Here is a 13,594-nt window from a genome sequence, read left to right as displayed (position 1 = left end):
CAAATTTAAAAAATGCAAAATGTTAGCTTAGGAAATACATAGTTCTTTCCCATTTACACCCCACCAGTGCTCAGTTCTAAATCAGTTTATCATTTTCTGGTGTATCCTTCCAGAATAATCATTTTCATGCATAAGGAAAATGCATACATGAAACCTTAAAAATGATAACTACCTTGGCATCACTTAGTGACTTGCTATTTTTTACTCACCTGCATAGGACAGATCAGCTTACTGATAAATGCTTCTGCTTTCTTTTTTAAAATTTGCTAATTTTGGTGGCTACATTTTTGTTCTTCCGCATGTGCACATGTTACACTCACTCTCCACCAAATCACCCTTGCAATATCCCATCAGTCTCCTTTCCCTACTCATCCTCCCTCCCTCCCCTTTATTTTATCTGGGGAGGAGAAAATGAACTTTGGCCGAGTTCAGTTATTCTTACTGCATTTTACCTATTTGTTATTTATATTCTATAGATGAGTGAAACCAACCAATGTCTTTCACTCATTTTACTTGAAGTTTATCGATTTTGTTCCAAATGCCACTATTTCAGTTTTATCATAACTGTGTAATATTCCATTGAGTATATATTCTACACTTTCTCTATCCATTTATTTTTTTTTAAGATTTATTTTTTTTTATACAAGAGCTGGGGTACAGGCCAGAGGTGTGGGAGGGTGAACGGATTCACCAGAGACAGAGCGGGGAGCAGAACAGGCAGACAGACCGAAAACACTGTAGAGGGAAGCAGCAGGCAAGACAAGAGAGGTCTGCCGTGCCATATGAGTATCTCCCTGGCCAGCCAAGAATCGAACCCACGCTGCTGTGGACATCTTCACAGAGCTGAGCTTAACCTGCTGCGCCACTGGGGAGGCTCTACCCATTTATTTGTTGAAGGGCACTTTCATTGTTTCCATGATTTGTTAATTGTGGACAGTGCTGATATGAATATAGACTTTTTTTTTTGTATTAGAGTTTTTATATTCTTTGGATAAATACCTAATAGAGGTGTTATCAGATCCTACCGAATTTCCATTTTTATTTTCTTAAAAATTTCCCTAACATTTCCCACAGGGCCAGCACCAAGTTGCATTTCCACCAACAATCACCACACCCTTGGTGGGATTTGTTGATTTCATTCTTTTTTATATGGGCCATGGGTTTTATATGTTCATGGATTTTTGTTTTCTTTTTCAGAGTGTATACATATGGCATTTTATCAATATTCTTTCAAATTATTTGTCTCTTCTTTGAAAATTTGTTTTATGTTATGAATATAGTCATTTTGTCAGTCATATATCTTGAGACTGTTTTTGCATTTTGGCTTTACATTTTACCCATTTAATGTACTTTGATAAAGCACAGATTAAACTTTAACTTAGTCAAATGTATGAATTTTGTAAATTTTAAGATAATAATTACCTACTTTTGAGGCCAGAAAGAGATTTGTCTATGCTATATTCAACAACAAAATAATGTTTTTTGATGGAAGTAGAAGATGCTAAATAACATGATCTAATCATTAATCTACCTCAGTTTCTTAAAATTATTTATTGTATTCTATTTAATATTTGTTATTGCCACATATTCTCAATTATTATAGCTTTGAAATAAATCCTGATGTTCATTAAACAACTTCTGTTATCTCTTCCTTCACCTTGTGTGGATGTGTTTATTCTTACCTTATTACGTGTTGCTACAAAATTCAGGATTTATTTTGTTCATTTACTGAAGATTTTGAAACCTGTTTCCTGGGCTCTAGAAATTAGATGTAAGAAATTAATTTATAATCTACTCTTTCTCTCTTCATTTCTATATATTGATAGATGGATGATGGTGGATAAGTAATCACAAGCATTTTAATGATAGACTTATATAAAGAATCGGTAAACAATATATTAATATTCTTGAATGGAGTTAGATATTTTTTTTTCTTTTTCACTATATTCTCAGTATTGGCTTTATAATAAATACACCTTTGTTATAAGAAATATATAATATACCTTTGTTATAAGAAATACCTTGCTATAAGAAATATACTATATGCTTGAAAGACATGAAAATAACAAAAACTAATAACCAAAACAATATGATACTGGAACAAAAACAGTCACTCAGCCAAATGGAATAAAATAGAGAGCCCAGAAATAAAACCACCTTATGTGAACAGTTAGCCTATGACAAAGGAGTCAAAAATATACCCTTGGAGAAAGGGAAATTTCTTCAATAATGGTGCTGGGAAAACTGGACAACCATATGAAAAAGAATGAAACTAGACCACTCTCACACCATACACAAAAATTAACTTAAAATTGGTTAAAGATTTGGATATACGAACCCAAACATTAAAATAATAAAGGAAAACATAGCAGATATACTACAGGAGACCTCCTGCAAATATGTATTTGTGAATACCACTCTAATGGCAATGGGAACAAAAGCAAAAAAGGGTGCATAAAACTAAAAACTTTTGTACCTCAAAAGTAACCACCACTAAAACAAAAAAGCAAGCTGTAGACTGGGAGAAGATATTTGCATACCACACATCTGACAAGAAGCTGATTTCCATAATATAAAAAGTACATATACACTTAACAGGAACAAAAAAACAGACAACTCAGATAATGGGCAAAAAATATTAGAGATACTTTTCTAGATGAGACATTTAGATGGCTATAGCACATGAAAGATTGCTCAGCAACACTTAATATAAGGGAAATGCAAACCAAAACTACAATGAGATACTGTCTTAGCCTTGTAAGAATCATCCATATCAAGAAGAATGGAAACAATAAATGTCAGTGAGGATGGAGAGAAAAAGGAACACCTATCCACTGTTGGGGGGATTGCAATTGGCTGCAGCCTTTGTGGAAACTAATACTGAGATTTCTTTAAAAAATGAAAATGGAGAACCCATATGATCTAGTAATACCTCTATTAGGTGTTTACCCGAATGTGTAAACTCTAAAACAAAACTAAAGAAAAAAACTCATGTACTCTTATGTTCATAACAGCACTTTTTTACAATAGCTAAATCATGAAAGCAACCTACATGCCCAGTGACAGATGACTAGGTCAAGAAATTGTGGAATATATACTCAGTGGACTACAACTCAGTTGTGAAAAGAGGAAATAGAACTGGCATGTTCCTAATGCTACTCCAGGTTTTCCAGTACACAAGAATTACACCAGAAATAGGTGATTACATTTAATTGTTTATTTCATGACCTCAAGAGAATGAAGCAATTGTTTGTCTCAAGGGTGCATGTACTTAAGGCTGTGACTATTGATACAAGAATTTATATATTAGTCCCCACCAGGAGAGGACTTACATTTGTCATCAGCAGGTTTGTTTTAAGATTCTAAAGATTCATGTTAATTTCAATGTATGTGATCTAGAATATCACGTGGGAGGGGAAAGTTGCCCTTTAGATTTAGACACTTCTTGAGAACATTAAGTAGTTGCAAAAGTTACTTATCTGAACAAACAAGGAAGAGGGAGTATATTTACTCAATAGAGCCTTATGAGGTGACTGGCTTTAGGCCATGGAGGACAGTTAACTGCCTGTGAGGAAGAAAGTTCTGTCAATTAGCAGTGTGATCATTAATAAAGGAACTGTGTTAGTCTCTAGACCTAGAATATAGTTCAGAATATGGTGTACAGGAATGGATAGTAGGCTGGGAATCCCAGGCTCAGGGCTATAGTTAGAGATGTGTAGATTAGTCCTTATTTGCATGTCGTTGAGAAAGTCAAATTTCTCCAGCTTCTGTCTTCTTATCTCTAGTATGAAAAAATAGACTAGAAAATGTTTGCCATTTAAATCAAATTTTAGTATTCCTCAACAATGAGGGAAGATAAATAATTAGGACTTCCTGAGTTAAGGAGCTTACCCTGAAAAAATTAAGATTTCTTTGGAGAACAGACTTACTGGGTCAGAAAGAAGCACAAAGATTATTTTAGGCATACATTTAAATTGTTAGGGTGAAATCATAGTGTGAACAAATGATGCAAAAATTGATTTTTTCAGTTTTTGTAATTATATTCCTGATTATAGGGCTGAAAATTAGTCACTGCACTATTCTAGGCTTATCACTTATAAACTTATAATGTCCAAGGGGTGATGAGGGTGGGTTGGGAGGATTTAATTTAGAACAACTATAAGCCTTTGATCTCATGTTCTTATTTGTAAATATTAAAAATTGCAATTGAAAACCAGGAAGAAATTAATGATTGTATTGTTTTTACTTAATTTTTTCCCTTTTTTTATTATTGTGGCGACTTTAGTATACAATGTTTTCTGTTGCAACTATAGGATTTCCCCTTTCAGGTATTGTTACCATGTACACAACCACCTCCAAAGTATTTATAATCCATCACCATAGTCCACTCTGCTTTCTCCCTATTTTGTTCTTGCAGCTTCCCCACCCACTCCCGCTCTGGTAGCCTCAGTTCTATAGTCATATATTTAGGGTTTGCTGTTAGTTTGGTTTGCTGTTAGTTTGGTGTGACAATGAACATTACAAGTACATATATCCCTTCAAATTAGTGGTTTTGCATTATTTGGGTAAATACCTAGGAGTAAAATTGCTGGGAATATTTTAAATGGCTTTCATTTTTAAAAATTCTAGCTATTTAACATAACTTGCATAAAAATACATAGATCGGTTCAAGAGAGACATTTGGTTTCCTCTCTCAGTCTTGGTAAAGGGTACTTAAACAAGAATCTTGTATCCTCACCCACCTTAATATTTTTGATTTCAGATTGATTCAAATTCTGGCACACAGAAACCATGTTATTGTCAGAGAGAAATAAAAGTGCCACCTTCATTCTCATGGGCTTCTCAGAGTACCCAAAACTGCAAGTTCCTCTCTTCTTGATTTTTCTGGTCATCTACACTGTCACTGTTGTAGGGAATATTGGGATGATTGTAATAATCAGAATTAACCCCAAATTGCACACCCCCATGTACTTTTTCCTCAGTCACCTGTCATTTGTGGATTTCTGCTATTCCACCATCACTGCTCCTGAGATGCTGGTGAACCTAATCATAGAAGACAGAACAATTTCATTAACAGGATGTTTAGTACAATTCTTCCTTTTCTGTATCTTTGTGGTAACTGAGTCCTTTTTATTGGCTGTGATGGCCTATGACCGTTTTGTGGCCATCTGCAAACCTCTGCTCTACACAGTTGCTATGTCCCACAAACTTTGTGTCTTGCTAGTGATGGGGTCGTATGCATGGGGGATAGCATGTTCCTTGACACTTACATGTTCTGCTATCAACTTATCATTTAGGGGTATCAACATAATCGATCACTTCTTCTGTGAGTTCGTCTCACTGATCTCCTTGTCCTACTCTGATGCTTATGTCAACCAGATGTTGTTTTTTGTTTTGGCCACATTTAATGAGGTCAGTACGGTGATCATCATTCTCATGTCTTATGCATTTATTGTTGTCACCATCCTCAAGATGCATTCCATCAGCGGGTGCCGAAAAGCCTTCTCCACCTGTGCCTCACACCTGATGGCCATCACTATCTTCCATGGGACCATCCTCTACCTCTACTGTGTGCCTAACTCCAAGAACTCCAGGTTCACAGTCAAAGTGGCTTCTGTGTTTTACTCAGTGGTGATCTCCATGTTGAATCCTCTGATCTACAGCCTGAGAAATAAGGATGTCAAGGAGACGGTTAGCAAGATATTGGTCACTAAAATCTTTTCTTGTTGAACATATCATTTTAGTAGAGTTTCCTGTTGACATGTACATGAAGTATGTCCATAAAAATTGACTTAAAAGAAAAATCAATGTTGTACAATACCAGAACATAGATTTTGTTTCAAAGAAACTAAACTCGGATTTATCTCTAACTAGACAAAAATTAGCACTCTTTCCCATCTTTAATTTTTCATCTGTAAAATTGAGATACTATAAACTAGCTTCTAATATGATTGTGAAGATTTAAAGATAATAAAGATATCATGTGAGATACCATGTATAATATTAATAAAAATTTTTTCTCTTATACACATCTAGAGTAGACGAGGCTGTCAATAAACACATGAATTTCTCTTGTAAAAGTACAAAAACAGATAAAAATAAAATATAGTCTTCCTCCTTTAAGATCTGCAAAATCTAATGTCGACAAGTAGTCAAGTAAAGAAAGTGCCTATTGTAAAATATAGTAAGTATTTCAAAGGGCATGATAGAAAGTTCAAATCCATTTAGGGACTTTACAGAGATGTTTTAATAAAATAGGTATTGTTTCAACTTTATCTTTGATAACAAAATGGCATAGCATTTTGAGAAGGCATCTCAATAAATAGTTTTATTCAGCAAACAGAATCATACCAGAATCAAGGAGGTCAGAATGCAGTACTAAGTTAAAGGTCCAACAACTTTTTAATTAAGCAAATATTGTATGATGTATGTGGTGTGTGTGTATGCATGCACATGTGTGCTAAATTGTGTACATAGGTTACTTGGCATGAATGTAAAGTTGCTAAAATATGGTCTATTTCCTGAGTGTGCTTTCAAAGGAACAATAATGTAATGGCATGATAAGTTATGATAGGCTCCACCAGAGTCTTCTCAGAAAATCCTGTAGGCATGAAGTAAACATGAGGCATGACTGCCCAATTTGCATTTCATACTATTATTCTGTCTATAAAAACATTAAAAATCATAAATCTCTTATGACTTGCTTTTTTCTAGTATCCTTTTCACTCAACTTTCATCTTTAAAAAATTGCTTAGAGTTGCTTGAGTGTTGAAAATGAATAGCCTATATAACGTTATTCAAAATAAAATGAAAATCAGGCTATCTCTTGCACCAAAAACTATCTAATCCTGCACATTGAAAATATCAAAACTCTCTAATATTAATAACTCATTTTTCTGATCATTATTAAAAGATTTCATTCATATGCATTATATAAGCTTGGACTAAATAATCATTTTGTATGGAAAAGTAAAATATGGAGCTCTACCGCCCGCCTGTGATCATGCAGGTGCCTTTCTTTCTCACCTGTGCTTCTAAAACGTGGAAAAAAAATAGTAAGGTAAAATATATAACAAAGGGTGTTTTAGATACTGGATGCTTAAATATGGAAATGCTTTCCTCTTCTATTAAGTTCTATTTTTTCTGGGTATTCAGAAATTATTTACCATACAACTAACACACAATTTTGAATTTTCATTAATATTAAGAAAATATTTATATTACCTCAGGAAATCAAAGTCCACATATGGAAGGGATCTGACTAAGGTTGTAAATGCAATTGTGGGCAGAATTCAAGTCATTGTTTAAGACTCCAGACATGTCTCCTAAACCTTGGCATACAATCCTCCTAAACCTTGGCATACAATCTTATATATTTTTTCACTTTCAAATTGTGACATTTCAGATACTTTTTTAAAAAATTGCTTACATTTTTATTTTTTGGTGAATTCAATATTCTCATGCTTGTTGGACATCTGTGGAACTTTATTTTTATGATAATAATGAGAGTATACTTGTCTTATTTTTTTTTCAAATTGTATTATTTTTATTGTGGTGATGTTGGCATAAAATATCACATAAAATTCAAAGGCATAGGTTCTTTCCTATCAGATGTATGTTGCCACACCACAATCCCCACCAGGCACTGTAAGTCCTCCACTATAGTCCATCTTATCCCCTCCCCACTTTTCACAAAAAGTGGCACCTGTGTTTTACACCTGGTGAACCCCATGTTGAATCTTCTGATCTACTCTCTGAGAAATGAGGATGTCGAGGAGACGGTCAGCAAGAAAACAGAAACAGTTGTTCTCACATTGAATGACTGTACTGGTAAGTATTTACTTAAATTCTTGTTTCATGCAGTTCTTTTCAATAAAAAGGAATATATAAGAATATGTCAGGGAGAAACAAGAAGTTATAACACACATTTGAATAGTCTTGATAAAGAAAAATTTCAGGCTTCATAAAAATCATTATTTCAACTTTTTTATGTTTTAGGTTTTGGAAATTTGCTAGTGTTCTAGTTGAAGTTACTCATGTAATATGTGAACAGTTAACAGGAATCCTTGTTCTTGAAAAATAAAAGGAATTGTGAGATTGAAAGTGAGACCCAGAAATACTTCTTCACTTTAGGAAGTCATCCAATGGATTGATTTTAAGAAATCATATACAGGCTTTAGAGAATTACAATAGACAATAACTAATCACATATGTCCATGGAATAGTTGAAATGTTAATATCTAAGGGCACAAACCACAGAAAATACCTTGATCTCTGGAGGGCAACATTATAAATTTAGAAAAGGTGCAGCCCTGGAAGAGGTCCTAACCCCACAGTCCTAATCAATGACCTGTGGCAGTGAGTAGCAGTAAGACATCCCAACACCATTCACATAGTCATAAGGGTAGCACATGGCCTCATTCTCCCAGTGATTCTGTGTGTGGCTGTGGGCAAGTTACATCTGTATGTGCTTCAGTTACTTCATTTGAAAGTGCATAACCATCAATTTCATGTCTTTTCATGAAGATCAAACATGTTAATAATTGTATTCAGGACCACATGTAGATCATAGGAAGTGGTTAGGAAATATGAACATTTATTATTTTTCTCAGTAAAGGAGGTTCATCATTTCACCCCTTTGTATGATCTCAGACCCTAGTTCTCCAGTAAGAGTGTTTGAACATAAAGCAGGCAAAATTTACATGACCCATTCAAATATTTTAGAATGATAATATAACCCCTGATTCATAGAGCAATGCTGGGAGCAGCATACAATGCTCTCCAATTCATGGTCTCTGGAAGGAATTGTGCTGAATTATAATAACATGCACCAAGTTGGGTTAGTTTTTCCCTATAGAAGTCATTAATGACGGGGATCCCAAGATGGTGATGTTTTCTTGGTACTTTACTAATTGATGCTCCACAGAGATCAATTACTGCTTTGGGAAGCTTCAGGAATATGGGCCCTGCGGATACACACTGACAAAAACAGAAAGTTTCTAACATTTTCCATCACAGCATCTTTAGAGGTAGGGGAAGCAATGATTGTCCCAAAACTTGGTTGCACTCTGGATTTTTGGAATGGATATGATTGATACTTTCAGATATCTGGAAGCTTATTCATTAATTTTCTTATAAAGGTAATTTCTAATAGTTATATAGGAGCAGGAGGAAATTGATTGGAGGGCAATTGAACTAAACATTTAAAAAAATCTATGTAGTCATCTATTAACTGGATAGTGCTTTAAGACATGTCATGTTTTGAACATTCTTTAATGAAAATATTTGCCCTTCGTGTATTGAGAAATAATCTCAGTGGGAAACAGGAAAAATTTAATCCTCCTAATCAAATATCTAGTAGCAGCTATTAGTATAAGAGTGAAAAGAGGGCCTCCCCTGGTGGCGCAGCAGTTGAGCACCGCACTGTGAAGCTGTCCGCAGCCTCTGCAGTGTGGGTTCGATTCCCGGCCACTGAGGGAGAGTCCCACATGGTGTCTCTCCTGTCTTGCCTGCTGCTCCCCTCAGCAGTGTTTTCGATCTGTCTACCTGTTCTGCTCCCCGCTATCTCTGGTGAACCCTTTTACCCTCCTACGCCTCTGGTCTGTACCCCAGCTCTTGTATAAAAATAAATCTTTAAGAAAAATAAAAAAGAGTGCAAAGAATGTAGACATGCAGCAAAATGCTTGATTTCTCTTTCCTTCCTTCTCCCCCCATACTTCCACTCACTCCATCCATGAACCATGAACCTGGTGAAGACTTCGTGGAGATTCTGCTGAAGGTCACACTGATGCTGACAGAGGCAGTTGGAAGTCTTCAGGAGAGTACATGGAGGAACACAGACCTGTGAACCAGAGCTGAAGCAGATAAAATAATTATTTTGGAATTGTGGAAAAAAAATTTTAACTGTCTCAAACAGGTACTACTAACATTTTGGGCCAAATAATATTCTGGTGTTTGCCTGTGATGGTATGTGTGGGCATGAGACGCTGTCTTGTGGCTTTTTTATCCTGAGTCTTTACCCAACTGATATCAGTCATACCCCTCTCTTTTTGGTTAACTACCAGAACAACATTCTGTGACAATCAAAAATGCCTTCAGACATTGCCAAATGTTCCAAAGGAGTCAGAATAACTGCTGGTTAAAAAATTCTGCTGTATAAGTAATTGGTAGTCTGCTTTTTCATCTTTAGATTTGGAAACAGGAGCATTTTTAAAATTATGTTCTACTTCAAACTCAGAAAAGACAAATAATTTATTTTTACTATACATTGAAAAGGAATGCCATTATTAGAGTAGTTATTTTCTAGTCATTTTCCAGTTGTTTTCTTTTGACTCAAAGAATGTTTTCAAGTTGGGTTTTCTTTTTTTTTTTTTAAGAGCTGGGGTACAGCCCAGATATGCGGGTGGCTGGTGGGGGGGAGGTGAGAGGATTCACCAGAGACAGAGTGGGGAGCAGAACAGGCAGACTGGCTGAAATACACTGCCGAGGGGAGCAGCGGGCGAGACAGGAGAGATTTGCTGCGCCATGTGGGTTGCTCCCTGGCCAGCTGGGGTTGAACTCATGCTGCAGAGGCTGCAGATTGCTTCCTAGTGTGGTGCTTAAACCCTTGAGCCACCAGGGAGGCCCTCAAGCTGGGTTTTCTTAGTGCATGTCTTCTTCACCTCTTTATGTCATTTGAAGAATGACTCCACTATGTTTTAGCCTAGATTCACATTTCTCTGAGAATAACCACACAGTGCCTTTGCAGTCAGGTATACTAAGGGTCAAGAGGGAGAGAATAAATAAGAGTTTTCTCACTCCCATCATTATTTTCTCAATGTCAAAAACTTCAAAAAAATCCATCCTTATTTAAAAAGACAGTCATCTTCCTGACCCCACCCAGTAATATTTCTGTTTTGTGAAAATTTTGGCATGTTTCTACATAGCATTTAAAAAGACTGGAATCATTATTGTTTCATGGATGTTATGAGAGTACAATGAAATTTACACAGATATCATTCTATCTGTGCAATCTGGCTAACTATTTTTTAATTAGTTATTTTATCATAGCAATGTTTCGGATAAGTTCTTAAAAATAAATTTAATAGCTGCATGGTGTGCCATAATATACTTATACCTTATCTTTGATCATTTTCCTCATCTGACACTGTATTTCTAAGTTTTACTCACACGAATAATTGTGCAGTGCATCAGCAAGCATTTTTGTTAATAGTTTCATGTACACATCTTTGATTAATTTTTCAAATATATTAAAAGCAGTGAATTTATTTGTCAAATATATCATTATAAGTCTTACTGTCACAGTTACAGGAAGTTTGAATCCTTATGCTAGCTGCTTGAATAATGAATGGTTGACATTCAAGAACGTAATTAACAAAATCACTATGCTAATCTTACTTTCAAAATGATAATATAGATTATAAAAGACATTCTTTCCATTTAAACTTTATTGGCAAAAATGAACACTGGTGTGTTAAACATCTTAAATAAGCATATTTCTTATCTCTTCAGCGGAAAACAGAGAAAAGTGCTAATTTATTTATTTATTTGTCGGCAAATATTTATTTTGAAGAATCACCCTTGTACCAAGAACAGTATAAACATGGAAACTGCAACAATAATTATGTTACCACCCATGAAAAAAAAGATACAATTAATTATAATATAGCATGACCTACAGGAACAGAGACAAATTAAGTACTAAGTATTAAAAAAAAAATTCCTAGGATCCCAATTCTTTCTAGTATTGACTTGAGTCCACCAAAAGAAGGGGTTTGGATTTCATAAAACAAATCTCTAATTAAATCATTTATGATTTACTTATAATGATTCAGCACCAAACCCTAAATTGTGTGGGACTAGTGTTAGGGGTCATGAAGTTTCTTTTTTTTTTTTTTTTTTTTTTAATAAATTTTATTGTTATATTCCCCATACAATTGCAGCCCCCCATTCTGACCCCAATCCCTCCCCTCCCGCCCCCGCCCCCCTAAAAGTGTCTCTGGTTCATAGTTTTTTGTTGATTTTGATTTTCACTTTCTTATAGTTATTCATTTTCCTGGTCCCTTATTTAAGTTTTCTAGATTCCTGCTATGAGTGAGACCATCCGGTATTTTTCTTTTTCTTTTTGGCTTATTTCGCTGAGCATGATCCCTTCCAGCGCCATCCATGTTGCAGCAAATTGCATGTGTTTATCTTTTTTGAATGCTGAGTAATATTCCATGGTATATATGTACCACATCTTCTTGATCCAGTCATCTATTTTTGGGCATTTGGGTTGTTTCCAAAGCTTAGCTATTGTAAACAGTGCTGCTATAAACATAGGGATGCAGGTGTTCTTTGGAATTGATGTTTCTGTGTCCTTTGGGTAAATACCTAGGAGTGGAATTGCTGGGTCATATGGAAGCTCTATGTTTAGTAGGTCCAGAAATCTCCACACAGCTTTCCACAGTGGTTGGACCAGTTTGCACTCCCACCAACAGTGCAGAAGAGTTCCTTTTTCTCCACACCCTCGCCAGCATTTGTTGTTGCTAGTTTTTTTAATATGTGCCATTCTCACTGGTGTAAGATGGTATCTCATGGTAGTTTTGATTTGCATTTCCCTGATGACAAGTGATGTTGAACATTTTTTCATATGCCTGTTGGCCATTTGCATTTCCTCTTCAGAGAAGTTTCTTTTAAGCTCTTCTGCCCATTTTTTGACTGGATTATTTTCTTTGTTGTTGTTGAGACTCATCAGCTCTTTGCAGATTTTTGTGATCAGTCCTTTATCATTAGTGTTGGGTGCAAAAATGTTCTCCCAGTTGGTGGGGTTTCTCTTTGTTTTTGTTATTGTCTCTTTTGCTGTGCAAATTAAAGAGCTAAACACAAGTGCAGAGATGACCACCATTGTGATCATCCTCACCTCCTATATGTTTATTCTCATCACCATCCTGAGGATGCGCTCCGCAGAGGGAAGGCACAAAGCCTTTTCCACTTGTGCCTCCCACCTTGCAGCCATTATTGTCTTCCATGGAACAATCCTTTTCATCTACTGTCGGCCCAGTTCTGGCAACACTACCAATACTGACAAAGTGGCCACGGTGTTCTACACTGTAATGATTCCTATGCTCAATCCCCTGATCTATAGTCTGAGGAACAAGGATGTGAAAGAAGCTATCAAAAAACTGGTGAGCTCCAAAATATTTTCCTAGAGATTATTTTCTTAGCTGGGTTTAGCATCCCAAAGTGGAGTTGAGTGGAGGTGCAGTGTTAGAGTGGTGAGGATAGCCAGGAAGTAGGTTGATGAGAGTAATTCTTTTTGATTCACTTACCTTGGTTCTTTGCAATTCAAGGTAGGATTGTGTGTATTTCAAAATTTGCTGGCAATTTCTTTGCTTTCATTTAGTCTATAATGTCTGAAATGCATATGTGGAATGGACTGAGAAACACATTCAATTTGTTGTTAAACCTTCATAAGCTTAATGAGAACTGTTGAGAAACACACTTTCAGTAACTATTATGGAAACTGATCCACTTCAAATGGAATTTTTATTGTTTTACAATGAATAACACACCTTTGTCAAGCTGTTTATATTAAAATTTATATTTCCAAATA

The 13,594-nt window shown here is 35.5% G+C and overlaps 1 protein-coding gene across 1 annotated transcript; it reads left to right on the top strand.

Annotated features, from left to right (window-relative positions):
• Positions 1-4,791: 4,791 nt before the first annotated feature.
• On the top strand, positions 4,792-13,190 carry LOC311169823 (olfactory receptor 5D18-like; the record flags this gene model as incomplete). Its single annotated transcript, XM_084232081.1, has 3 exons — positions 4,792-5,725; positions 7,612-7,830; positions 12,856-13,190. The coding sequence occupies 3 exons, from the start codon at positions 4,792-4,794 to the stop codon at positions 13,188-13,190; spliced, it is 1,488 nt and encodes a 495-aa protein (XP_084088207.1).
• Between the last annotated feature and the right edge of the window lie 404 nt (positions 13,191-13,594).

Source organism: Talpa europaea (genome assembly GCF_964194135.1).
Source record: "Talpa europaea genome assembly, chromosome: 1".
Taxonomy (NCBI): domain Eukaryota; kingdom Metazoa; phylum Chordata; class Mammalia; order Eulipotyphla; family Talpidae; genus Talpa; species Talpa europaea.
Note: the sequence above shows the minus strand (reverse complement) of the source record. Positions and strands in the feature narration are given on the sequence as shown.